At 52.3% G+C, this 25,881-nt stretch overlaps 1 protein-coding gene across 5 annotated transcripts in view; it reads right to left on the reverse strand.

Annotated features, from left to right (window-relative positions):
- Nucleotides 1-14,145: 14,145 nt before the first annotated feature.
- The window catches only part of Erc1 (ELKS/RAB6-interacting/CAST family member 1), a 270,194-nt gene continuing 258,458 nt past the window's right edge, over nt 14,146-25,881 (reverse strand). For all 5 annotated transcript variants that reach the window (XM_060384052.1, XM_060384050.1, XM_060384047.1 and 2 more), the window contains one exon: nt 14,146-19,278. In XM_060384052.1, coding sequence (XP_060240035.1) covers nt 19,141-19,278 — 138 coding nt within the window. In that variant the 3' untranslated portion in view covers nt 14,146-19,140. The remainder of the gene's footprint in view (nt 19,279-25,881) is intronic.

Consider the following 25,881-nt stretch of genomic DNA (forward strand, 5'->3'; position numbering starts at 1 on the left):
TAGCGGCCCAATGGGCCCTCTTGTTGATGCCCCTGTCTGTCCAGAAAGGAGGAGGCAAGCATTGGAAGTTGGGCAATAGTGAGGATGGCTCATTTTCAGATGGGTAAAGATGAAAGCGTGGACACCAAGAGGTCTGTGGTGGTTTGGATGAGAATGCCCCCATAGGCTTACACATTTGAGTGCTTGGTCCCCGGCTGGTGGAGCCGGCTGGGGAGAATTAGGAAGCGTGGCCCTGTTGAAGGTGTGTGTCAATGGGTAAGGGTTTTGAGGTTCTAAAAGCCTATGCCAGGCTCAGGAGCTCCCTCTCCTTCTCTCTCTCTCCTCCCTTTCCCTCTCTCCCTGTCCCTCTCCCTTCCCTCTCCCTCTCTCTTTCTCCCTCTCTCTTGCCTATAGATCAGATCTCAGCTACTGCTCCAATGCCAGGCCTGCCTGCCTCCTGCCATGCTCCCTGCCACTATGGGCACGAACTCTCACCCACTGAAACCGTAAGCCCCAAACAAACACCGTCTTCTCTAAGTCGCTTGCTCATGGTGTCTTCTCACAGCGCCTGCGAAGCAGCTAGGATAGGCGTTTGCACGCTCATGTTCACAGCAGAGTTCTTCATCACAGCCGAGGAGGAAGAGACCCGGTTCACTAACTGATTACAGATTAACAAACTGTGGCACAGCCACACGCCGGTGGGTGGCTCAGCCACAGGAAGGACAGGGCTTCTGGCACGAGTGCGCAGTGGGTCCCCCCGGAGATGCCAGCATGCGAGTTCATCTGGGCAGCTGCGATAGCACAGGTAAAAGTCAAGGAGACAGGAAGAAAGATGGTGATTGCCAAAGGCGGGGAGGGAGTTCCCTAAGCACGGTCTCCGATGGAGATGACCAGAAAGTTCTGGAGATAAATGAATGCATGGCAGAGGGAACACACCCAATGCCACTCAGTCACACAGTTAAAACTGTTAACATGGTAAGGTTGCTATTGTACCTGAAATATGTGAAGACAGTTTAAAAAAAAAAAAAAAACACTGTTAAAAATAAGTCTGACCAGGAGGTGGGGAGGTGTTACCCAATAAAGTGCTCGCCTCATAAGCATCAGGGTCTGAATTCAGGTCCTAAGCAAACACATAAGAACCCCTGGCATGGTCACACATGCAGGCAGTCCCAGCCCCACGGAAACAGTCAAGACAGGAGGACCACTGGAGCCAGTTTTGTGGAACTGGTGGGCTTCACAATTCTCTGTAGCTCCAGTTCCAGGAGATCCAGTGCCCTCTCTGGCCTCTGTGACTGTGGTTGTGGTGGGGGTTTTGGTTATGTTATGTAAATATGTTTTTGTTGTAACCCCGAGTGTGGGGTTCAGGAGCAGCCTCGTGAGAGGGCATGCGATTGTTGTCAGCCGGAAACCGCCTAGTGTGTGGAGGACACATGGTTTTTGCCAGCTGAAAAGCATCCTGGTTCAGATTCTGAGAAGGTATAAATAAAGGAGCCCGGGGGGCGGGGGGAGAGAGGACACTTCGCTTCAAGACACTTCTAGAGAGAAATGCTTCAGAGAACATCAGAGAACACTTCAAGGAGGTTGCTGCTGCTCCTGCTGCTGCTGGTCCTTATTGCTGCTTTTGCTTTTGCTGCACTGCTGGACTACTGGACTGCTGGACTGCTGGATATCCTGACGATGAAGACTGAAATTCCCCCAAGGAACCATATCTAAAGAGGTCTACATCCCTGTCCCTACTAACCTCCTTTTTCACTTACCTAGGGTTGGGGGGTTGAAAGGGAGGTAGAGACGTTTAGGAACTCAATGACCCTAACCAGCAGGAAGTAACTGAAGAGAACTGCATCCTCTCTCCCAACTAACCTTCTTTCTCTTCTACCTGGTGTTGGGGTGTTGGAAGAGATGGGAGGAAAAGACATAAGAAAGCCAAATGAAGTAGTTAAAAAAAAAAAAATCAAAGCCTATACATGGTACACAGACATACGTGCAGGCAAAACACCCAAACGCATAAAATAAAAAATCTTTTTTAAAAAGTAGAGACAGCTGGGCACACAAACCCAACACTGGGGAGGCAGAGGCAGGCAGATCTCTTGAGTTGGAGGCAGCCAGCCTGGTCTACAGAGTGAGTTCTAGGACAGCCAGGGCTATACAGAGAAACCCTGTCTCGAAAAAAGAAATCGGAGAGCCACTGATCTCTGCTCTACACGTGGACACGTGTGCATGCACCCCTCCCATTTACATATACCTACACACACACACACACACACACACACACATACACACATACACACACACACATTTTTAAAAATCCAATTATGAATTGGCTTTTTGCTGGAAACTATGTATGAATGGCAAATGGCAACACAAAAACACTGAGAGAAACATCACTGAACCAGCACAGCCTAGAACTTAGACCGAACAGGATCCCCAAAAGGACACAGATGACAAGGGGTGGAAGCCGTCCCAGCAGGGGTGTGGAGAAGTCTTTTCCATTGCAGAACGTAAGGTAATTCAGCCATATTGGCTACAACCCTGGGGGCTTTGTGTGAACGGTTCTGTTTGTAGAACTGGGGACTGAACTTATGGATTTACACATGCAAAGCAGATATCCTCTCTCTGAGCCACATCCCCAGCCCCAAGCAGTTTCTTAAAAAACAAAATAAAACAAAACAAAACAACTAAATATATATTTATTATATGATCATTTAGTTTTACACCTGGGCATTTATCCCAAAGAATTGACAATTTATACTCGCATGCAAATCTAAAAGAAAAAAAATTCATAGTCATTCCATTTGTAATACCCCCAAATAAGAGACTAGCTTCAGAGCCCGGCCGTGGTGGTGCACGCCTTTAATCTCAGCACTTGGGAGGCAGGGGCAGGCAGATCTCTGAGTTCCAGGCCAGCCTGGGCCACAAACCAAGTCCAGGACAGGCGGGGGGGGGGGGGGGAGTTCTATTACACCGAGAAACACTTCTTGAATCGTTTCATCCCCTCCCCCCACCAAAACCAAGAGTCCAGCTTCCTCCAGTGAGCAAGTGGTGAAGTAAGCTGCAGTCCGCCCCCACCACACTCTGCTAGCCACCAAACAGAACGAACTATAAACATGCAGCGATTTGTATGGCTCCAAAGTGCAGCGTGTGGAGAAAAGCCCGCCTCAAGTGACACCAGGTGCAGGGCCTAGGGGCCCCTGGACTTCACTGGGACATGTGTGAATTTGCAGTCCTTTCAACAGCAAAGGCTACACAAGCTCCTCCCCCCTCCCTCAACAGTGCAGAGTGGAAAGGGGCCGAAGGGCAAGGACCCTAGGACTTCTGTCCATCCAGGCCTGAAGCTGCACTCTCACAGCTATGTAACACTCTCCTTGTGGCTGGGGATGGGGGGCATCTCGGGCTAGACTGTCACTTGGTAGTGGAGCACATGGAGGCCCTGACTTCATCCCCAGCCCCTCAGACAAGATGTGATCACAAACAACCCGTCGGGCTCCGGGTTTCCCACAGTAGCTTCTCTGTACACCTGCTGGCCTTGCATGAAGTGTGTGCTAGACGGCCGATTCCTCTGCTTACTTTGCGCTCCCAGCGACCCCAGCCTGGCTTCTAACCCACTTTAAATCAGCCGCTAATATGGCAAGTCAGTGTTCACCCCGCCAGCCGGACACTGGCCTTCAGCCCATCGTCAGCCCTTTGGATGATACCGTGGACACGGGCAAGACTGCCAGCCACGGGTCCATCCGGGGCCTTCAGATGCTCTACTGCCGATCCACGCCCCCGTCGTGTAAATATTTCTGAGTTTTATTTACAGATACTGTCACGTCACAGGCCTAAAAGCTGGGCCGAGGGAGCATGTCTTCAGTTATTTCCAGGTTGTTTGTTCTTGCTCAGGGGCCGTTTCAGAGGTGAGAAGTGACATAGCGCATACACCAGCATTTGCTACTCCCGGAAGTACTGTACCCCCCCCCACCGGTTATGACCCCAGGGTAGGGACTGAAAGACCTCTCCATCCTAATCCCCAGGGGCCCGTGGCTGAGCTTTGAAGTCACTGGCAGTTCCCGGATCCGGATCCGGGGGTCGTTAAGCTGCGCCGTCTCTTCCTATACACGCTTAATGACGTCACCTCCTGAAAACCTGAAATGCTTCTTCCCACAGCAGGTCCTGTGGAGATCTCCACTTCCAGCTGGGGCCCATGGTGATGTCCCTTTGCTGTCATTTCTGGTAAGATGGCTGTCTGCTTGCTGAAGTTGAGCCAACCGGGGTTGGCACCCAGCCTCTGCCTGTCACTTCCTCAGAGCTGGGCACCTCCTCAGATGATCTAAGGGGACACATGTTGTTCACGATGGTCAGGGAGGCTGGGGGGGGGGGGAGCGAGTGTTGGCTGACCCTGTTGGCCACACCTAAGCTGCTCCAGCTCTAAACCTGTACTACTCAGGATGCTCCATCCAGGAGTCCTGTGGCCCAGTGTACATGCTGTGGGCTTGCATGGCTCGGCCCCCGGAAGCCTAGCTAGGTACAAAGAAAGGACAGACACTCGGACACGCGCACAGAAAAAGCTGGTTTCGGGTGGGCTATGCTCACTCCGAGGGAGGAGCTCCAGCATCCCGGAAACTCATCAATTGTTCAGAGTTGAACAGGAAGTGGGGTTGTTCCACGAAGCTTAACGAGGAGGCGGGGCTGATGGTATACAACTGAGGCAGGTTTAGCTAATCTCAGAAGGAGCCATCTTTGTAGGGGCACAGGATATAAGCGTCCTGGGGAGAAGGCTACAGCAGAGACTTTTCTGCTTACCCTGTCAACATTTGCACGGGACTAGAGGAAGGCTCTGCCGTGCCCCCAAGCCATGGGTCTAAGATACTGGGATCCTAGACGTGATCCTGCCTCTGTCAAACCGTAGACTCACCCAGGACTTTGCTCACTTCCTACGAGTGCATTGCTGGACGTTTCCTAGGTTTCCCCGTGTCTCGGAGGGAGAGGTGGGATATGATCATTGCTGAGAGCCTTTCCCACTCTTAATCTACAAACCTAAAAGGAAGCACTTTGTAGCACGCAGGCCTGCTCTTAACCAGAACTGGCTGCGTGATGCCTAGGGAGACATGAGTCACTGGAATCCTGTGACTATGAGGGAGCTGGAGAAAGCGGTTCTCACCAGCAAGCCACCTCTCTTGCTCCTGTCCTACACCAAGTACCCCATGTCCCGTGCAGCTCAGCTCAGATGGGGAGACTGGGAGGTGCGAGCACACTTTTCAGACATTTGCCAGAGAGGCAGGAGTGCTGAAATGGCGGCCGAGTAGCCTGGGCCAACAGGCTGGGGAGAATGGCGGCCCGGGAAAGGATGCTTCATGATCCAGAGCTACAGGGCCATGGCTGAGCAGAGGAGAGACACAGGCTTGGGGCAGAGGCCAGTTCAGACAGGCTTGGCACAGAGCCATGCTTTCCAGGTCACTTTTTAAGGAGCCTTATTCCAGTAACATACACCTAATATTTAACATTTTGTCTGCTCAGAACCACACAGCTTGATGGTGCTGACCACCCCCACAGTATTGGAGAACCCTTTTCAAAGCTGCATCCAAGGCTTGCGTTCTCCCCATCGAAACTACTCTAAACACCAGAGCTCTTCCTGTCTCGGCCTCCCAAGTGCTGGGATTCCAGGTGTGTGTCAGGACAGCTGGACGAGGCTGCTCTAGATGACAACGTCCCTTTCCCTCTCCTCCATCCCTGACCGACCTGGAGTTTGCTCTTCCAGACTCCGCCTAGCAGTGTTACTTGTCTTTTTGTGTCTGCCCCTTTCACTGAATACAATGTCCCCAGGGTTCATTAGCACTATAGTTTATGCAAAAAGATTTTAAGCTGGAGGAGGTGCCGCGGTGCAGGTATGTCACGGTCTGTCTCCTGGACATTTGCGAGTGTAAGTATACGTAGGCCCCGAGCTCCAGAATTGCCTTCAATCTTTCGGGGGACATACATAGGAGTGGGATTGCGGATGTCCAGGGTGATGCAAGGCCTCTCGGAGTTAGGAGTGGGGGTGCCCAGGCTTGAGATACGAGGCTTCGCCTATCTGACACTGTGGGGCAGGTGAGCCTCAAAAATGGCCTACCCGCCCCGAGCCTCACCTTCCTTTCTGCAGCCCATTTTCATGGACCGCCTAGGGCTCCGACCATGTCTGTATGCTGACAGGCCAGTGACTCAACAGACACGGAGTACGCTTTATTTCTCGTTAGTGTGCAGCGTGGGCACTGGTCCCCAGAAACCTCCAGAGGACTGGCTTTGTGTCTGGCTCCCCATGAGCCCAGTGGCAGTTCTGTACTTCCCCTTAAGCCTCACGGCAAAGGGGCACATGGACTGATCAAGGACCCTGCTGCTCTCATCCCCTTTTAGAGGCAGCTGTATTAACAACATCCTTCTAGCTTCCATTTTTAAAGCCCTCAGGGGGACTGCGTGAGTGGAAAGACACAAAACACATGAGGTAAGCGTAGCCCAAGGCGGCAAAGGCCGTGTCACAGGTGGCTGGGTGCAGGGGGCATCCGTTTGCAGGGCAGGAAGGTTCTGCATGATGAGCTGGTTGTGTGGTCGGGTCTGGGGGGTGGGTGGGGGAGGGCATAGTGAGGACTGTGGGGCCAAGGCTTATTTCAGTAACTAGAGTTTCCTCTGGTCAGCAACGATGGATACAAACCTGGAGATAAACATATCTTTAAACAAGCTGGTGAGAGATGCTGGGGAACATAAATAGTGGGGCTCGCTCAGGAAACTCCTCCACCAACTCAGCCCAGCTGCAAACAGCTGGGGCTTATGTCCCAGACATTCAGGAGAAATTCCTTTTCGGCCCTTCTGGGAGTAGATTTGACCTTGAAATCCTCCCTGGTCTACAACCCAGCAGGGAGAAGTCTAGCCTAGAGGCCAGTACTGTTTCCGTTTGTTTCCTGGCCCTGATCGCTGTACGTGGAGGAAGAGAAGAAGCATTTTTGTTGTGATATATATATATATATATATATATATATGCAAAGAGAAAAAAATGAGAGAAAAAGAAAACGAGGCAGTTGCTGAGCAAGGCTTGAGAAGGGACACTGTCTCAGGAAGTGTCCCATGGAAGGGGGTCTTGGGGGGTGAGTGGAGGTGGGACGGTGGTGGGTACAGGCTATTTTGTCTCCTGGACACTTCTGCTTGACACCTTCACAGGCAATGGCCGTCACTGTGAGCTTCGTCTCCCTTCCCACTGCCTCTCTGAGGAAGAGGAATCCACAGGCCTGGGCTTAGGAGAAGCCCTGACTGGAGAGGCAGAAATTGCACGGGCTGTTTACTCACCTACAAACACAAGAATTTGGGAAGTGATTCTAAGGGTGTCAAGAGGACTCCTCAGGGCCACCCAAACCCTTTCAAGGCTTCAGACTCTCCCAGGAGAATTAGGAGTTGGACACTTCCAAGCTGGGCTGATGGTTTTAACAGCACAGCGTACTGGTACTCCTGTGCGATCAGAAAGGGCCGGTCAGTCCCCTGAAGTCACCCAGGAACGGGGCTCTCTCTTTGTTCCTATGCTAACTTAAAAAAACTCTAGAATTTTACAGCTACCGATGTGGGTGCGTGTCTCTGGGTGTGTAGGCGCACATGCGTGCAGGTGGCTATGGAGGCCAGAAGAAGGCAGTAGATGCCTGGAAGCTGGAGTTACCCGTGAGTGTGAGCCACCTTGGTGTAGGTGCTGGGAGTTGAACTCTGGTCCTCTGCAAGAGCTCAAGCACTCTTAACCACTCAGCCATCTCTCCAGCTCCCCTGATGCTGTTTTGAGGAGGCAGGGCCAGGAGGGGCTAGCTCACTGGAGAAAATACTTCCTGTGAATGGGATGGGTACTGAGGACAGTACTGTGGGAAAAGTGCTTGATGGACAAGCATGAGGAGCCTGGCTCCATCCCCAGCACCCACAGGAAAACCTGGGTATTGTATGTGCTGGAGAGCAGAGGTAGCTTAATCAGCAAGTATGCAGTCCCAAAGAGAAACCCTGTCTCAAAAGCCACCTGTTCATGGCAGACACTCCTTCCCCCTCCCCAATGGAGTTTTGCTGTGTAGCTCTGGCTGTCCTGGAACTCGTTCTGTGGACCAGGTTGGCCTCTAACTCAGGGATCCATCTGCCTCTGCCTCCTGAGCCCTGGGATTAAAGGCGTGTGCCAGCACCTCCCAGCTCACATTTTTTTTTTTTTTTTTAAAAACCAGAATGGCTCCTATTCCAGGTGCACAGGGAAGGGAGGGAGGGAGGTGCCTACTCAGGCAAGGGTGGGAGAGGAGAAGCACCTGCAAATTCAATGACACAGGCTCACAGGGACCTAGGAGGGCAGAGACGCTTGAGTGTTGGAGAGTAGATACCAGGACCAGAAGCTGGACTAAGTGAAACCTGGGCCTGGTAGGGCTATTGGGGGGAGTGATTGAGGGTGATTGAGGGGAACAGAATTGGTTTGGGAGGAAGTATGACTCTTGGCCCTATAAAAGCTCTTCTGGGCACCCCCACCCTGTCCCAAACTGTCTGGTCACCGTAGGTCTATGTCGTCATTTTCATTTCCACCTGAGCAGGCAGACTCACTCGCACCCGTGCGTCTGTGCAATGCCCAGCGCGGTTCCTGCATCCACGGAAGAGACAGCTTGTCTTTGGAGGTGGACAGGACGATGGATAGAGAGATGGGAGTCCACAGCGGTGACATGTCCAGCTGGCGGGCCCCCTGGCTGTCTTTCCTGTTCCTGAAGCAATTGTTCCTTGCGTGATTTGGGCCTGTGCAGGGTCTCTCGGGAGTAGGTCTCCCCTACCTTGCAGTGAGTCCTTTAGGCCTGACAGAAACGCTATCAGTCGAGGAAGCTGTGGGAGGGGAACTAGGAAGAGGCACTGAGGGCCTCCGGGCTCCAGCTGGTCTGCCCTGGGCTGACGCTGCGGCTTGCTCTCACCCTGCCTTTTCCTCCCACGATTCCTTCTGCATTAGCTCAGTGTAGCATTACCCCAAGGAGCACATCCAAGTTGGCAGGAGTCACACATTAGGCCGTTTGCCTTTTTAACAAAGTTTATGATTTAAGCCTTGTGCTCTTAACACCTTCTTTGCGAGCCTCAGAGGGAAACAAAAATGTTGCCGTTGTTTATTCGCTTCCTTCTTAACATGGAGACCCTCGCTTGGCCGACGCCTCTGCATGTGTCGGCTCAGCTGTACCCTTACCCTGTGTGCACACGTGTGTGCAGGCGGGGCTGCACACATACGCCGTGAGCACGCATGCTCAGGAGAACCCTGGTTACGGTTCACGCCCTGGCAAGTTTCCAGGACATCCAATGAGCCTACCCACACGCCCTCGAAGGACTGTTACCTGCACTGGATTCCGAGAGGTCGTACCATACCGCCAGGGCGGGTTCAGCTTCTGAGAAACCTCCGTGGGAATTCCTGGGGGTAGCTGGGAGGACCAGGGAATTCGGGGAGGGGAGGAGGCTCACCCAGGACCCTGAACATCAGGGTCAGAGCCCAGCTGCCTCCCTCCCGGCTGCTTCTCAGGACAGACAGGGTCCACCTGGGGCTCATCGCCACAGTCTGGAGACGGGGAGGGGGGTGTAGACAGGCCCTCTCACCTGACATCTGGAGGCTGGAGCTGAAGCTGGGCCAACTGTGGGAAAGGAACGTGTTGGGATAAGAAGCTAGTGGGATGTCTCCACGTAAGCAAGCCCTTTTTAATCGCTTGGTTAGCTCAGCCCTGCGCACAGGCCTCTGGAGGACTTGGGAGAAAGGACCGTCCTTGCTTACAGAGGCTTGTGGCCAATGAGGAGATGGGAGAGGGGAGGCAAGTTGCATATTTTGGAGGGAGAGGGGTGGAGATCAAGGCACCTCGTGCTCTAAGGTTGAAGGGTGAGCATCTAAGCAGCTCTGCACAGTTAAATCTGAGTGGGGAGCTTAGACACGTTACAATAGGGATGTCAGCATGCAGCGACGGCCTGGCCAGGAACCTCATATTGGGGTCCAGGCTTCCCGTGTCTCATTTGTCACAGCAATGAAAAGCCAGGGCAGGCAGAGTTCCCATTCAGGAGCTCATCCCCACAAAGAGGGGCAGCAGCACGCCCACTGGCATCTGGGATTCTTTCTTCCTAAAGCAGAAACAATATGGTTACTGGCATGTAACTGCTTTGGGAAAGAAACTGTGGCCCCACACCTGGGGGACTGCAGGAAGGCAGGCCACAGTCACAAGGAGTGGCCCAGGGAACATGAGAGGGCAGATGGTGGTGACCCCTCCCCCGCTCTGGGAAACTCCGTGTTCTAGGTGTGCTAGGCCCTAACCGTCTCATCTTTGGCTGATTCCTCTGTTTGGGGGCTTTCACGTGGTAGAGATGCCACTCAGAGCAGCACCCTTCCTGAAGGGCGATGTACATCGTCAGCATCTCCACGGGCTGCCCACAGTCTCCAGAGCAAGGTTTGGCTCTGAAGTGAATCCAATGTAAGAGATGACGCTTGGGCGCCAAGCACACCTTTTCATGGCCACGGGCTTGAAGCTTTCTCGTGCATCCTTTCCCCCTGATGGCGTGGGAATGGATCCCAGAGGTGTGTGTGGGAAGGGCGCTATCTCTAATGGAAAAAGTACAAGGCTGGAGAACATAGGCTTCAGGTGACGTCTCCAAGGCCATGGGCACACATACCGAGTCAGCGGCAAAACCCATCGGGGAAGCTGCTCGGCATCTCAACCCCGAGCACACCTGCCTTCATGGGCGAGGCTTGTGCCATTTCTTTGTCGGCTCGGTAGGGTTGGCATTCTGTCTGCACTGTTGGCCTCCCTTAGACGCAGCTCCTCCCAGCAGGCATGGCCTTGTGGGAATGTCAGCGTCAGGAAACAGCCTGCGGAGAAGGGCGTAACAGAGCGGGCCTGCTCACGGCTGTGGTGTCCTACAGAGCTGTGACACAGATGTCCTGTGCCACCCGTGTTAGCGCGCTTTCTGATGCTGCAACTTGCCGTCTGAGAGCGCCGTTCGTCAGGGGTAAAGGTTGGTTTGGCTGGAAGTCTGAGCGGATGGGGCTGCCATCCTTTCGCTTCCGGTGGGCCCTCCACGTACAGGCTAACACAGCAGAAGACCAAATTGGGGTGGTGTTCCAGCTGCCTCTCTCCCCAGGATGGGGTGCCACCCTCATGACCTCACTGAACCCAGAGTACTTCCTGAAAGCCTTACCTCTAATACCATCAACCCAGGTTTGGAAGGTAAGTTCTAACACGTGAACTTTTGGGGCGCACAAACATACCATTATACCCCACGAACCGCTGTGTCCCATGGGGGGCACTGTCTACTCTCAAGATGACACAGCCAAGGGGTGAGTTAGGTACCAAGAACACTGGTGAGGTGCTACTAGCCGCATCATTCCTTCCCAGTAAAGGTTAGCCTGAAGGTGGCCAGGACATCAAGCGATTGACTCCCAGGAAATCAACGGCGTTCAAAGCCCAGCAGAGCACAACACTCTGTAACTCATATCCAACCTCACAGAGAGCAGGTTAGACGAATCTTCTTGTGTTTGTTTCATTTTTTTTGAGACAGGGTTTCTCCGTGTAGCCTCGTCCGTCCTGGACTCGCTTACAGGGCTCCACCTGTCTCTGCCTCCCTGAGTGCTGGGATCAAAGGCATTCGCCACCACGCCCGGCTCAGACGCATCATTTCCAGCTCCTCTGAACCCCTAGCCAGCATCTGGCCCTGATGCCCCCACCCTTCCGAGGCTGGCAGGACTGTCTGGTGCCACCGTTTCGTTCCCTGGCCCTGAACCTCTGATGGGACCCTGGGCTCTGTGTGGAGCCGGAGGAACCATTGACAGGGGAGGAGCCAGGCCCGTCTCTAGCTGCCTTTGTAGCTCTGCGCTATTTAGCTTGCATTTTAGCCTCTTTACCAGGAGTAGCGTGAATACCCGGCAGGCACTGGGCCCTGTGCTCACGGACAATGCCTGGTGCAGGGACACTGTGCACCGCTCTCAGCTGCTTCTCCCTTCCGGGCCCCAGGAGCCTCCCCCCACCCCGCCTCAGAGCTAGCAAAGTGCTGATTTTCCAGGGCTGCCATGACAAGTACTCTCTCCCCTTCTTCTTGGTTAGTCTTTTTTTTTTTTCAGCTCCGCAGGGCTGAGGCGCTCCTATCTTGTGAGTTTGCGCAGGTTGGATGACTGGTGATGTGAGGTGTTGCTCTCTCCCGCTGGCCACGCCTTCAAGGATGGTCAAGTTTTTTACCACACAGGCACATCCCAGAGTGTAGCCATCATGTCTGGGCCTTGCTCTTCAGCCAAGTGGTGTTCCCTAAACCTACACAGGCCGCTAGCCCGGGTACCTGTGTGAGTTCTGCCCACACAATCTTCTCAGCCCAGATCACCTGATACCCCTAACTCAGGTCAAACTCAGCTTGTAAAGACCAACCTGAGGATCTGGAAAGCGCTGCTGTTCTGGGGTTTTCCCCAGCAGCTGGCCCTGGGATTAGACTCCTCCCCTAGCTCAGAAGCAGCCACAGCTGTGAGGACTCCCCAGTTCTGGGGAGCCCTCACCACACCTTTGCTGGCTGGCCTAAGATCCTTGCACTGTCTGTGCTTCATCTGTGAAATGGGTAACAGGGTCTCCCTCAAGGAACGGCTGTGAAGATGGGATGAGGCAAGCAGAGCCTGACAGACAGCGATGGAGCTGATAGTGCTAGACCTTGTAACCAGTGTGTCTAACAGGGGTTATGGGATGTACGGTCCTGGGAAGAGGCGCATGTGTACCAGGAGAGCACAGTAGAAGATTTATGACTCTTGATGTTGACCAGGGAGACTTCACACAGACCACAGAAGAGGGGGCATGGCTTACTGGTAGACCTTGAGAGCCTGATACCCAGTTTCAAGCACCCACCCAGGCCTTGGCCAGTCTCTCATAGCTACAACCTGCTCCTTGCCCCTCGCCCACACACAGCTGGATCCTTTAAAAGCAGCTCGGGGATAGGCAAAAAAGCAACCCTGTGCTTTAGGGGAATTTTCAAAAAGGAAGACGTAATTATGTATTATGCTCATGGCTGCCTTATTGCCACTTAAAACAAGACTGCGCGTACTGTGTGGCTTTATGCAAGCTTGTGATCTGGGCCCACTCCTCGGAGCTAGCACCGGTCAACAACTTAGTGAATAAAAAAAAAAAAAAAAAAAAAAAAAAAAGGAAACCCTGGAAACTGCTGACCAGCGTGGGGTACTTGTGGCTTTACAGCATGCGGCACAATGTCTATTCTGCCGGGCAAGTCATTCCTATTTCCCATGATGCAACCCGGGGCAGCAGCATCCCTCAGTGTGGCAAACAGGGCCAGGTACTTACTCCTCTGCTTGGCAGTATGTCTAAACAGCTGTTCTGCCAGGAAAAGGACCTGAAAACGCTTGATTCCCTCATTCCACAATTCCTACAGACCAACACAGCCAGGGGCCGTAATTCCCACGGGAGTGGGAGGGGAACAGAGAGACCTAGTTTGTGAGACAGGTCTCCCCACATGGACAGGCCTCTCTCCAACTCCAAACCTTCCCGCCTCACTCCCGAGTACTGGGAGCACAGGCAAGGGCCAAGCTCAGCATGGTTTTCTTACTTCCTCAGACATGGATAAAAAGCTAATCGAGTGTGAGCACCCTAAAATAAACGCCCCAGGACATTTTTTTTTATGGATACCAGTTCTCAGGAGGTCCCCGAGCAGACAATGACATCCACAATTACGCATGGGCCTCCCGACTCTTTTCCTCCTGATGTTCATGCTTTTGCGGACACAGCGCATGTCTGAGGTGGTGGCCATCAGAACACACCCCTGAACTGGGAATGCCAGTTCTACCCGGCCGGCTCCTCCGCCGTCCTGGTGTAAACTGTTCAGTGCCTCCCGGGTGACGGATGCTTTCACAGTCGGATCTGACGTGGATAACCTGCTCGGGAATGGAGTGAAAAAGGATGTTGGAAGAGGACTCTGGAAGATACCCAGAGTTGGAGCGGGGATCTGAGGGCGCGCTATCTGTTGGGACCAGCCCAGCAGGTGTGAGAGAAGGCACTAGCGGGCCAGGTCGGCTTCGAATCTCTGGGAGTGTGGAGTGCCCAGGTTCTAGTGTGACCCCTGGAGGACCTCCTGGGGACCTGGCCTCTTCCTGCTTTCCCAGATCATAACAAGTCTTGTCACAGGGGCGTGGACAGGCTGGGATGGACTAAAGAAGGCTGCAGCACACAGTTTTTAAATAAGTTTATAATTTCCTGATGGATTTAGTTTGTGAATAAAAAAAAGAAAAAAAAATTGAACAAAGTGTTTACAATAATTACCAAGGCAGGGTTGAACAGAACACAACGTCTTTGCAATGTCATCATCAGGCCTGCAATTCCACTCTAGTAGCTGCACGCAGGTGCACAGTTCAAGATGGCAGCCGAGGCTGCAGCACACAGACCGTTGGGCTGCCACCTCTGCTACCTACAGGGACTCAAGCTACAGGAAGCCAGTGCCCAGTGTTCTGGGCTCCCCACTAAAGTGCAACATGCCTCTTCTGAGGGAGGGGTACTGAGGAACGTCCGGGTCCCCATCCTGGGACGGCCTGCTATGCACAGTCTGCGCGGGGCAGCTGGCCAGTGGTCGGCATGTGCCTCAGGTGGGACTGGATGCCCGAAAGGATGGATGTAACACTGGTGTGGCGGGGGAGGGGGGCTGGGCTGGGGTGCTCATTGTGGCACAGGGGTGGATCTCCTTGCCTAAGCCTGGTCCACTTCCTTCCCTGACTCCGGCATCTCCAGAGCCAGTCGGTTTGGGTCTAAAAAGCTTCAAAGGGAAGAATCTATGATCTGAAGCCAGAAAGAGCTGAGCTCTGAGGACCGCCCTTGGCACCTGGCCCACAGGCTTCAGGAGACCAGGCTGCCCTGTTGGATGGTCATGATGAGATAGCACCAAGTGGGCAGGAAGAGGTCCTGTGACCCGGCACGCAGGGGCTCCAGGCCCAAGCCCAGGTTACCACACAGCACTAGGCACACGAGGCTTGATCCAATGTGAGGGTGAGGGTGGTTCTGGGGTCACCAACTTTGAAACCTCTACCCAGAGGTCCTGAGGATGTAGAGAAAACCCTGACACAACTGAGAGTCTCTGAGCCCCAGATTCTCATTTCTCCACTGAGCAGGTGTCTCTGGATCCCACAGTCACCTGACTCCAGGGTGGTCAGTGTTTCCCGGGGGCTGGCCTGCCTACCACCTCACCAACCTGGAGGGGGAGGAGCTAGGCTGCCCATAGCTTGAATTCCTTGGTTAACATGATATTTATGGGTTTGCATCTTTTAAAACACAGCTCTCTGAATTTTCAGATCTATAACTACTTTTTTTTTTTAAATATTTTAATATTCTCAACAATGGACACAATGTAACTGCCCCGTTCTCTGATTCACACGGACAGTATCAACAAGCAGAGAAACAAAAGAGGAGGCGGGACAGATACCTGCTCCCCCAAATCAACCCCTAAAATGACTTCTCCCTCAAAAGAGGAAGGAGGAGAAATACCTACAACAGGGTCACAGCACTTGCCAAACACAGCGGGAAGAATCAGGAGACACTTGGTTACAATTTTGACACTAAAAAGTTTGCAAAGTTTGTTTAAAAAGAGTACAGACAGCCATTTTGTTCAGAAGGGTCCCCAGGTAACTCATGTTTTCTTCTTCCCTGAACATCCTCTTAGTTCATAGGAGGAAACATGTCTTTGAATGGTCAAAAGCTCCGAGGCTGGCAGTGACGGCGGGTGCCTGACAGGCCTGTGGTGCAGCCTTCTTGCTCCTTTTCCATGACCCTGGACTCTGCAGGCAGGAGGTGAAGCACACTTGAGTTACGGATACTGCTGACATGGGGTCTGCTGGGACTTTAGGTCTGTGGGTGTCACTTTCTACACAGCGATATCCTTGCTTTGGCCCTTCTTCAAAGACCTGGAAGGAGGCCAGCGGGCCTGTGCTTCAGTCAGACAGGAGGATGTGATGCCAAGCCAGTCAACAGTGGACGGCAGGACAGCAGCACGGGAGAACCGTCTGTGCCGACTTCACCTCTCCCAAGGGAGGAAGGGAGCCAACACAATCTTCCCAGGGGGTCACACAGATGGACGGGACATGGCCGGCCATGGCACGATCTGCAACACGGTGGTCTCAGTCCAGTCTGCTCTCCTTGAAGTTTTGGAGCCCACTGGCGAGTCGGAAGTAGACTCAGGCCTTTGGAAGATGTGTGAGAACAGAGGCTGGCAGGCTGGCAGGACTCCCTCCACACTGCTGACTTAAACGGCCTTGAAGTCCTTATTGCTCTTGTTCAGATGTGCCGCCAGTTGCTCGCTGAGGACCCAGGACAGACGTCTGCTAAGGGCTGCATGTGCTGCCGCTTTGGCAGGAGTCCCAGCTCGCGGTCCAGACCTCTTTCCTTACCGTCATCTTCGCGATGACCTTCACTTGGGGTGCGGGAGGGTATGCGGCTTGACAATGGGATGGAAGGGATGGGGGTGATCCTAGCCAGCCTTCAGTGAGCTCTCAGGGCCAGATGCCATACAAGACCCAGGAGCATGAGGTCATGGATGGCGTGCCCTAGTGCAATGGCAGTCGCGCGTTCAGTGAACACTGGCTCAATGAATGAATGATATACAGTCGGTAAGACTCAAATGCCAGATACCCTATCAACCTCATCTAGCACAAAGGCCATGTTTATGGTTCAACGTCAGCCCCACAGTCTCCGGAACCACACGAGTCACTAGATCACCACCTGAGCAGGAGACCCCTGTACTGTGGCGCAGAGATCAGACAAAGCCTGATCTACAAACTTGCCTTCTCCAAAAGCGTGTGTCCCCGAGGGTCCCCGCAGCCTCTCTGCGGGACCTGATGGAGAAACGTCTTAAAATAGAGAGAAGGAAGTGCTGAAGAGTAGGTCGTACGTCCAGTTAGCGAGGGTGGTGGACGGTACCTCTGCTAACACACACCAAACAGGTGTAGGTAAGGAGGTCTGGCTGTGGGGTCCCTCCCGGGTGGAGAAGAGCTGGCCATCAGCACTAGGCTGCTCCTGAGGGCCTGGACCCTTCTGTCTTCTGGATTCCACTGTAGCCCGTGAAGCTGTTAGTAGGTGGTGGTTCCTTATGTTAGGGGGTGAAATAAGAGCCTAACTTTCCTATCCTGGAAGAGAACTGAGCAGCAATGATTATCATTTCTTCCTAATGTCCATATTCCAGGTGGCCAGGCTGGGACCTTCGAAAGCATCTCAGTGAGAGGTTCACGGCAGGGTCCGTCCGAACCCTTATGAGGACACTCCCCAGCATCACACAAAGGAACACCTTATGGCAGGGAGGAAGGGGAGGCAGGGATGTGGCTGGCTAAGTGAATATGATGGTGGTGGCTGCGTGAGCTCCGAGGTTGAGGGCTGTGAGTGTTTAGAAGCAGCATTGTGTTCTTTTGAGTGAGTTAGAAGAAATGCACGGCAGAGACCCCAGCAGCCTCATCAGAAGATGGCAGTGTATAATGAAAGTTTGGTTTCTTCAAAGACTCACCATGTTCTGTAAATATGTTTTTGTTTTTAATCCCAAGTGTAGGATTTTGGTTTGGGCTTTAGTTTGTCCACAGCTGATAACTGCCTCCTGTGGGGTGTGGTCTTCACCCGCTGGTGATAGCAGGGAGAAGAGAAGGGGTCTGTGCCCCCTCTCCCCTCTAACCTTCTCTCTCCTACCTAGGGTTGGGGGGTTGGAAGGGAGAGTTTAAAAACGGGTGCTACAGTAGTGTCTGTACAGGGTGTCTGCTTAAGGGATTGAAGAACGGCTTGTGTGCTGCACTGCCTCTCTTGTAGTGCCTGATTATGTCTGATGGCTGCCGCCTACACCCGGGGTAAACCTGCACAACGCCTAGACCCTCAGCTGGATCTGCATCTCACTTCAGCATGGCACTGGCCGAGGCCAGTAGGTGTGCATGGATGGGAAAGGCAGTCAGCTGACACAAATGGACATGCACAGTCCCCTAAACAGAACGTGCCTCAGGGTAATAATACTGACAACAACGATCCTCAACTGCCAAGTGGGATTCCCCAGGCACAGGTGGCTCCGCCATCCACGCCCCCGGATTCCATAATAGTGAAAAACAAAGGATGCGAGGCTGGGAAGGCCATTTCTGGGAAGATTGAGGGCAGAAGGCACACCTGGAGTGCCACGATTCAACTGAGCATGTCTCACAGGATCGCCGTACCTCTCCCTGTCAGAGGCTTCTCCAGGGGTGGGTGCTATGCACACTAATGAGTAAACTCACAGCAGGCATCTTAGAGTGGTTTTTGAATGAATGAATGAATGAACGAACGAATGAATGGAGGAGGGAATGTGTATGAATAAGACACACTCAGTCTCTAGGCAGGACACGAGGCTGTGGCTCTGAGGATGGACTTTAGGAGCAAAGCTGGGAAGGCGGGCAGGGGAGCATGTACTTTAGCAGCCCGTTTTAGAGCAGCGTGGGGCAAGGCGGTGGGAGCGGAGAGCACTGTGGGTGATGTTCAGGAGGATTCAGCCTGGCCCTGTGGGACAGCTTCTCTTGAGAAGCAAACTTGCAAGCAGTGGCAACATGGCTCTGCACGTTAAACCCTCTTCTCTCCAGTCAGACATTTAACCTGACAATGAGGCGCAGGCAGGTCAAAGGCCTTCAACAAGCGTGAGCAGGGTGGCTGCTGTGTACACCCTCCTGCCGTCCGAGAGCAGTACAGGCGAGACAGGCAGCAGGTGGGCTCACAGCGGCTAAGCGCCAGCTGCATGAGGCCTGCCTGTACCTGCTGTTGGTGACGGCAAGCAAGGATGGCAAACGTGGCGGCAGCGCAGAGAGGGTGGTGCTCGCCCTCCTCCTCGTTCCTGGCCACCTCCTCCCTCCCTCTCTGCCCTCCGAGGAAAAGGTCCTCGGGCTAATGCTTCAGCAGCAAGCTCTCAAAGCACACAGCTCTGAGTGGGCTTCCGGCTTTCCGTCCTGTTCCTGGAAGAGCAGAGTGCCAGCCTCCCAGTTCTGCTCTCTGCTGCTGAGGCGGAGGGTTGTTCTTCATGGAGACCAGGGAGATTTGTGCAGAGACGACATTCCAAGCGGAAGGCGGAGGACGATGACGAACGGGCTGGATGCGCACGTCCAGCTGGCAGGGTCTGGTATGGAGGCAGCTCAGACACCCCTTCCTCGGCTTCTCTTCTCCGGCTCTGCGGTCACCTTCCTTGGAGCAGTCAGGAGGACTCCTCCAGGGCATTGACAACTTGCTCCAGAATGTCGGGGCAGTGATCGGCTATCTGCTGGAGAATGGCGTTGGCGAATTCCTGCAGCTCTGCGTTGTCCCCCTCGACCTTCTCCAGCTCGCTCTGAAGCTGAAAGGGAAGGGAGAGGAGAGTTCAGGCAGAGTTCAGCCTCTTCGTGTTGAGTGGGGACTCATCAGGAGAGGAAGGACAGAGTTGGCGTGCCTGTGTAAGAAGTCAGTGCTAGGCCTGAGGCTGACAGATACCATAGCCCGCTGCCGAAGAGACGCAGTGCAGTGCCAGCTGCCTTCACTACCCACTAGACAGCGCTCGAAAGCCCTGACAGTTACTGAGTGCCCACATCCCGCAAGGTCCGAAAGACAAGAGGCTTGGGTCTTTCTCCTGACACTCCTTGTGGGCTAATGGCAGAGCGAGCATGTCAACAGTCCACTCAGTTCAGCAAAGGCCCCCAGGGAGACACGAGGACACGCTGAGAGGAAACGCACCGCTGCTTCGCTCTGGGGAGTCTGGGAGGAGTCACTACAGGTGGCAAGGCTCTGGGTCTCAAGAGCCAAAGAGGAGTCATCTGGGAGGTGCCAGGCAGATCAAACATTCAGCATGCTGGCTCCAACAGGGGAGGGCAGGTAGAGGAGGATGGGGCTGAACGGGCAGCAGGCAATGGAAAGCAAGCAACTTTGTGAGCACAAGGTGGAACCGAGTTGGGCTGAGAGAGGACCAGGGGACAGAGGAGGCACACACCTCTCAGCCTTCTCAAAGTAGAATTCTGTGAAGATGGAGACCACCTGTGACAATGCTAGCGGATGAGATGGTGAGATGGATTCAAATACCAGGCAGGGTTCCAGGGAAGGAAGGGGGGAAAATGAAAAGTGTCGGTTTAGAACACAGCGTGGACCTCAGCATCAGCCCTGCCATTTCTTAGCTGATATTTGCTGACCTCTCTTCTCTTTGGTAGGATGGAACAGTAACATTTTCATAGGCAGTTTTAGAGGGTTTAATGATAACCACATAGGAAGGGCAGGGTGATGTCTACTGCACTGAAAATGCTTGAAAAAGGTTAACTATTGTAACTACTGTCACTAGCTGGAGAAGATGACCCCGAAAAGGCAGTGTTTAGTTTCTTGGAAGGCCCTGGGTTCTAGTTCCACAGAAACACAACAAAGAAATCAAAATCATATGAATCCCCGGATGATACAGGCCCAAGTTGGTAGAACCCATCAGCTCAGAGTCCAAAAGATGGAGTGCAGGGGCAAGTACAGGACATGAAGGTGACCACTGGTGAGGACTGTCTAGCTTTCCCACCCACTCTTGAATGCAAAGTAGTGATGTCATTTCAAAGGACCTGAGGCAAGAGTCACACATGTAGCAGTGATTCCATGTGGGACACTCAAGGTGACGTGCACAGTAGAAGAGGTACCTTGGTCTCTAACCCAGAGCTGTTGTGAAGCCACAGACAGGAGGCCCGACAAACGGAGCAGAGATGGGGGTTCTACGACCTTCCACGAACACAGGTGCTGCTGGGAAGGGTTGGCCAGTCTCTTCCTGCTTGCAGTGCCGAGTAATTCAGAGAACAGCCAACATGGATGGTTCAATGACAAGAAATGTAAGCGGGACGCACGGGGCAAGAGAGGCCAGCCTGCGGGGAACTGGCTGCCTTGGGGCCGCTTCCCAGAACGTCTGCTCAGGGTGTGCTACGACTTAAGAACGCGACCCGCATGTCTCTCCACAGACAAGACACAACACAACAGAGAGAGCCACCGGAGGCTTGAGTGTAAGAAATTCTCAACGAGAAAAAAGCCGAGTATTCTGTCGATTTGGCTCTGTTTCAAGGTAAACTGCTGTGAGGTGAGAGAGAGGTTTTCTGACGGGTATTAGGAAGGCGTGCTCGGAGAGGTCTCTAGGTAAATTCAGTTAATGGCTGGCATGGCTCAGCTAAGTCCCTCTCCCAGATGGTTTGGTGGTAGGCACAAAATGACACAGAAATGCTTAATTTGGCTTAAGCAGGACCCGGGCTTCGCAGCCGGAGTGGTAAAACGGTTGAGGGCGGTGCCCGGAGGTGGTGGATCAAGCAGAAATGGCGCCTCGTCTTGGCCAGACTTGCCCTATAGTGCCATGACCCAGAGCAGCAGCAGTCCAGGAGTTATGGAGACACAAATGAGCCCCCCAGTTTCAAATTCTCAAACCTATGGAATACACTGCTACTTTGCTCTTCTGAACAGACCATAAAGCTTACCAGATTGGAGGGATCTGAGAGTGTAGTGATTTCTCATTCAGGGAGCTATTTCCTACAGGGATCTGGTCACTGCTTTCACACTGTAGAGTTTATTAGCATCGGGGCCAAGTGAAGCTAGAGCTTGATCCTGAAGGCTTTACAGCTTCCCCACAGGTTAATAATGACACCCTTTCACCCAAAAAGTACTGGTTTATGCATTGCTATGAAGGAACTTCTGCCTTCCTTTTTTGCCTTGAAGCATGAAAACCATGTAATTCCAGTGTTGCCTCCAACACTTTATTTCTGGAACATAGTGTTTGTTAATCATGTACTGGATGAATGCTCACCATATGCCTTAATGTAACTGGACTCTTCAATGTTAGATTGCCATTATTTTTACAATTAGTTTTCAAAGGCTGAAAATAAATTTAGAACCAGGGCTGTGGCCCAATGACAGGGCACTTGCCTAGCATGCCTAAGGTCCTGGGTTACATTCAAATGTCCACCCTCCCCAAGCCAAACCTAAAACCCAACAAAGAGGTCCTCGGCCACAGCCCTGAAAACACAACAGCTGGTAGCAGCAGCCCTCGTGCTGAGTGAAAGCAAACATCGAGGAGTCAACTATATAGCCCAGGTTGGCCTAGAACTCTGGATCTTCCCACCTCTGCCTTGATTCCTGTCCTTCCCACCCACACCTCAAGCCAGGCAAACACCTAATCATAGAAATACTTGGCCTACACGTTGCAGAGTCAAAGCACAACAATCCTGAAATTTCAGCTCATAGCTTGGAGGGAGTAGTAAGACCCACAGGTTCCAGACTCCACCTTACCTCCAGAGGTAAGACATGGGCCTGAAGAGGTACCCGAGGTGCTAGGCGGATGGGAAGGACTCACTTCAGGAAACTTTGCATGCACTGCCCATAGGTCAGAAGCCGGACCTCCAGTTTCCAGATGCATGTGCACGCTATCCGCAAGTGTTGCTAAGATACTAATGTCTTAATCTCTAACACACTTACACACAGACACGTCTAAAATGCAGCTGCTGTCCTGGCTAGGGCCTCTGTCCCAGATGAGATAACCTCTGTGCCCTCTGTGATACTGTGCCTCTACCAACTCCCCAGGTCTGTCTCTCTTGGTAGACTGCTAGGTTTCCTCTAAATTCGTAGAGAGCCAGAGAGGACAGGAGGCGCACAGCAACACCCTCGATTACGAGAGGTGAAAGCGGGAACAGAGGAGATTCCGTAGAGCATTCACAGTGCTTTGGTTGGTATCCTAAGCACTAGTTTTGAATGGCAGGAGAATGGGAATCACTTTCCACAGAGAAAGGTCCTCGGCAGACTAAAGGAACTGTGGTATACTGTCACCTTCAAAGAATAGGCCAGTTAGCTCTGGTGGCTTACTGATCAGAAGCACAGTCCTGAGGCAAGCGGTAGGCAGTCATAAGGACATCACCATGCCTGGGATCTGCTTTATATGGACTTGCAGTGGCACGGTCTAAACAAACATTTCCAACTGTCTAGAATTCTGAATGTCTTGTTTTTAGGTTGATTTGGCAGCACCTCACCTTATCTTTCACTCATCTATTAAGTGAAATGAACTGAGACTTGCCCACCATTATGAAAATGAAAGAAAACCTCCCTCTTGTTGAAGGGATCTATCACAACAATGGCAATATTCTGGGAAGCACAGACCCAGGCAGGGTGGCTGGCCAATCCCATGTGTTTGGTTTGGCTCTCAGAAATGAAGAGTGTCAAAAGGGAAAGGATGAAGAAAACACCCCCCCCCCAAACCAAACAATGGATTAGGAAATCTAATGCTGAAGCTGTCAGGGTGGTAAGAATAAGGCCTTGTTGCAGCTGAGCTTTAAGTGCAGAACCAGTATGAGGCCCACTGCATGTCCAGCCGATGTCTCTGGCCACGTGGGAAGCCGTGGCCACCGTGGCATGTGCACGTCTGTTCCCAGAACTGCTCTGCCCAACATGCGTGTTCTACATTAGTGTCAGTGACAGGCAACGACTGAAAAGGCTTCTGTGGTCACCTTGCTGAACTTTCTTTCTAATTTTAATGAAGTGACGTATCATCGGATCGGTCACTCTTGGAGAAAATGACAGGACGCTCCTGTAGTGGGGTGCATACTCCTGGCCCAGTGACACAGAACCATGGAAGGGGTCTATTAATGATCAAACTTTGGAGTCAGGGTGGGCTCATCCAAGTGGTCCCTGGGTGAACATGGCCATTTCATGGATGACGATGTACAGGGGTGAGATGTCAGTATCACAGTGATAATGAATGCCTGTGTCTGATGTGGCTCGAATGGATGTGGTGGGGCAGGGTTGCATGTTACTATTTTTAGTATGTCGAAGGGAAGAAAGTATGGGGTACATTTTGAAAGCTCCTTAAGAGAGGTTGGGGAGTGAGGAAAAATATTCCCACAATCTCTTAAATCTCGGACTTTCGAAGTCAATACTCAGGTCAAGAAGGGCAGGACGGAGGCTCTAGGGATGTTTCCAGTTAATCTGGCTCAATGAGTACTTAAGGCTCTCCATGCTATCAGCACAGCTCCCCAAGAAGTATGGCAAAGCCATGGCGCTCAGATCTCCACCCTTACACAGCTTTGGCCTGACTCAAGAAGACAAAGCAAGCACTTAACGCTCTCCTTCTAGGGAGCCAGATACAGAGACGGTGGGTTCAGACTTCAAGAGAAGTGAAAGGGAGATTCAGCTAAACACAGGCCAGGGGAGACTGAGAAACGCTGGAATCATTCTTCTGCATATAACCCGAGAAGGCCAACCCAAATAAACCTGAGCCCAGATAAAGCTGCACATGGCCCCGTGCAATTATCCCAATGTACGTGGGACCACTGCATGACACTAAATAGGACTGTCCTACAAGGAACAAATGATGTGTTGGCAAAGTTACAGCCCCACAGGGGGTTAAATAAGCACTCCAATATTCCTTATTCTTTACTATCCTCTTCTCTCCAGGAAGACCCACAGACTGTGCGGTACACTCAACTGCACTACCCTGACACACGGCCCGAGCTGGCCCTGAGTGTGAAGGGAGCATCCTGACAGGGTGTTCTGCATTTAAAAGTGTCAGTTCCCTCTGGAGGGCACACCCAGAGAGTTTACTTCCCAGGCTGCAAGGGCAGCAGTGGCCAGTACCTGAAACAGAAGCCTAATTTGCCACTTGGCTTTCCTATCTTGGATGAGACATTTCACCTCTTTGGCTTCAACTGTCTGGAGACAGATGCTCTTCAGATTCTTCCCAGACTTCCTGATGTCTGACTAAGCGGAGCCCGTCCCTGGTTTGCCTTATCTAGTGAGAGTCAAACAGTGATACCCAGCTGGAGGCGCAAGCTATTTCTAGCTTGAGGGAGTTCAGCTCCTGAGAACTCCACTGCACCTGCTCCGGGTCTTAGCAGCAGGAAGGGGCCAGAGAGGCCGTACTCTATCTTCCCAAGATTCCTTCTGCTTTGCAGTTTGAGTTTCATTTGTGGAACACTTTCCTTTAGGAATGAATGTTGATCTGATCTAGTTTTGCTTCAGCCTTGCAAACGCAGAGTGACTTCCCATAGACTCTACGTGTATCAAATAGCATGAAGGCAGAGAGTCTGGAGGATGCCGCTGCTTTAACACCGTGTGTGTACGATGGTAGAACTAGGACCACTGGAGCGGGCACCATGCCCAGTCCATTACACTAGCTTAAAGTCCCCATCACATCACATGCTTTTTTGCCAAGTTGGAAATAGGATCTGTCTGCAATCTGGCTCATAGTTTGATTTAAAAACACAGGACTCAGCCTGATAACATTAAATCCATTATTTCTCACTTAGGACCCCATGAAAACTCTTATTCACCAGAACCTGATCTTTGGGGCTAAACTTAAAGGCTCCTTTCCAGCCAGTGAGCATATGCCAGGCTCAGCATTTTCTTTTGTGCCTCGTAGCCTTTTGTATCAAAGGGAGGGCAGGCGGTAAGACAGTTTTTGTGGTGTGTACTGGAGAATGATCACTGTACCCCCCACAACATTCCTGATTTCATTCATTAGTGGTGTTGTGGCTTTGTGACACAAAGGGTCACAAAGGGTCTTCAGGAAAGACCCTGTCACTGAGTGCTGCTCACATGGCTCCCTGTGTCCCTTAGGGGTTGCTGTGTGACTCACGCATGTAACTTCTGCAGCCCCCCCCCCACACCTCGGGCAGGCAAAAACTCAGGGCTTATTTGGAATGCAGTTTCTATAGCTGGCATGTAGAGTTAATCAAAACCTGAAACAGTGGCCCAACAGCAATTAGACTCTGAAGTAGTCCTAACGATGCCTTTATGGACTAAGCTGTGTCCAGCCAAAAATTACAAGTTGAAGCCTTACTCCCTAGAACCTAGAAGTATAGCTATACTGGGAAATGGAACCTTTCAAGGGTGATTATGTTAAAGTCAGACCTTCAGTGCAGGCCCTAACCTATATGACTGGTAGTAGCAGTTTAGATACATGCAAAGACATCAGGGA

The sequence above is a fragment of the Meriones unguiculatus genome, chromosome 5, assembly GCF_030254825.1.
Source record: "Meriones unguiculatus strain TT.TT164.6M chromosome 5, Bangor_MerUng_6.1, whole genome shotgun sequence".
Classification (NCBI taxonomy): Eukaryota; Metazoa; Chordata; class Mammalia; order Rodentia; family Muridae; genus Meriones; species Meriones unguiculatus.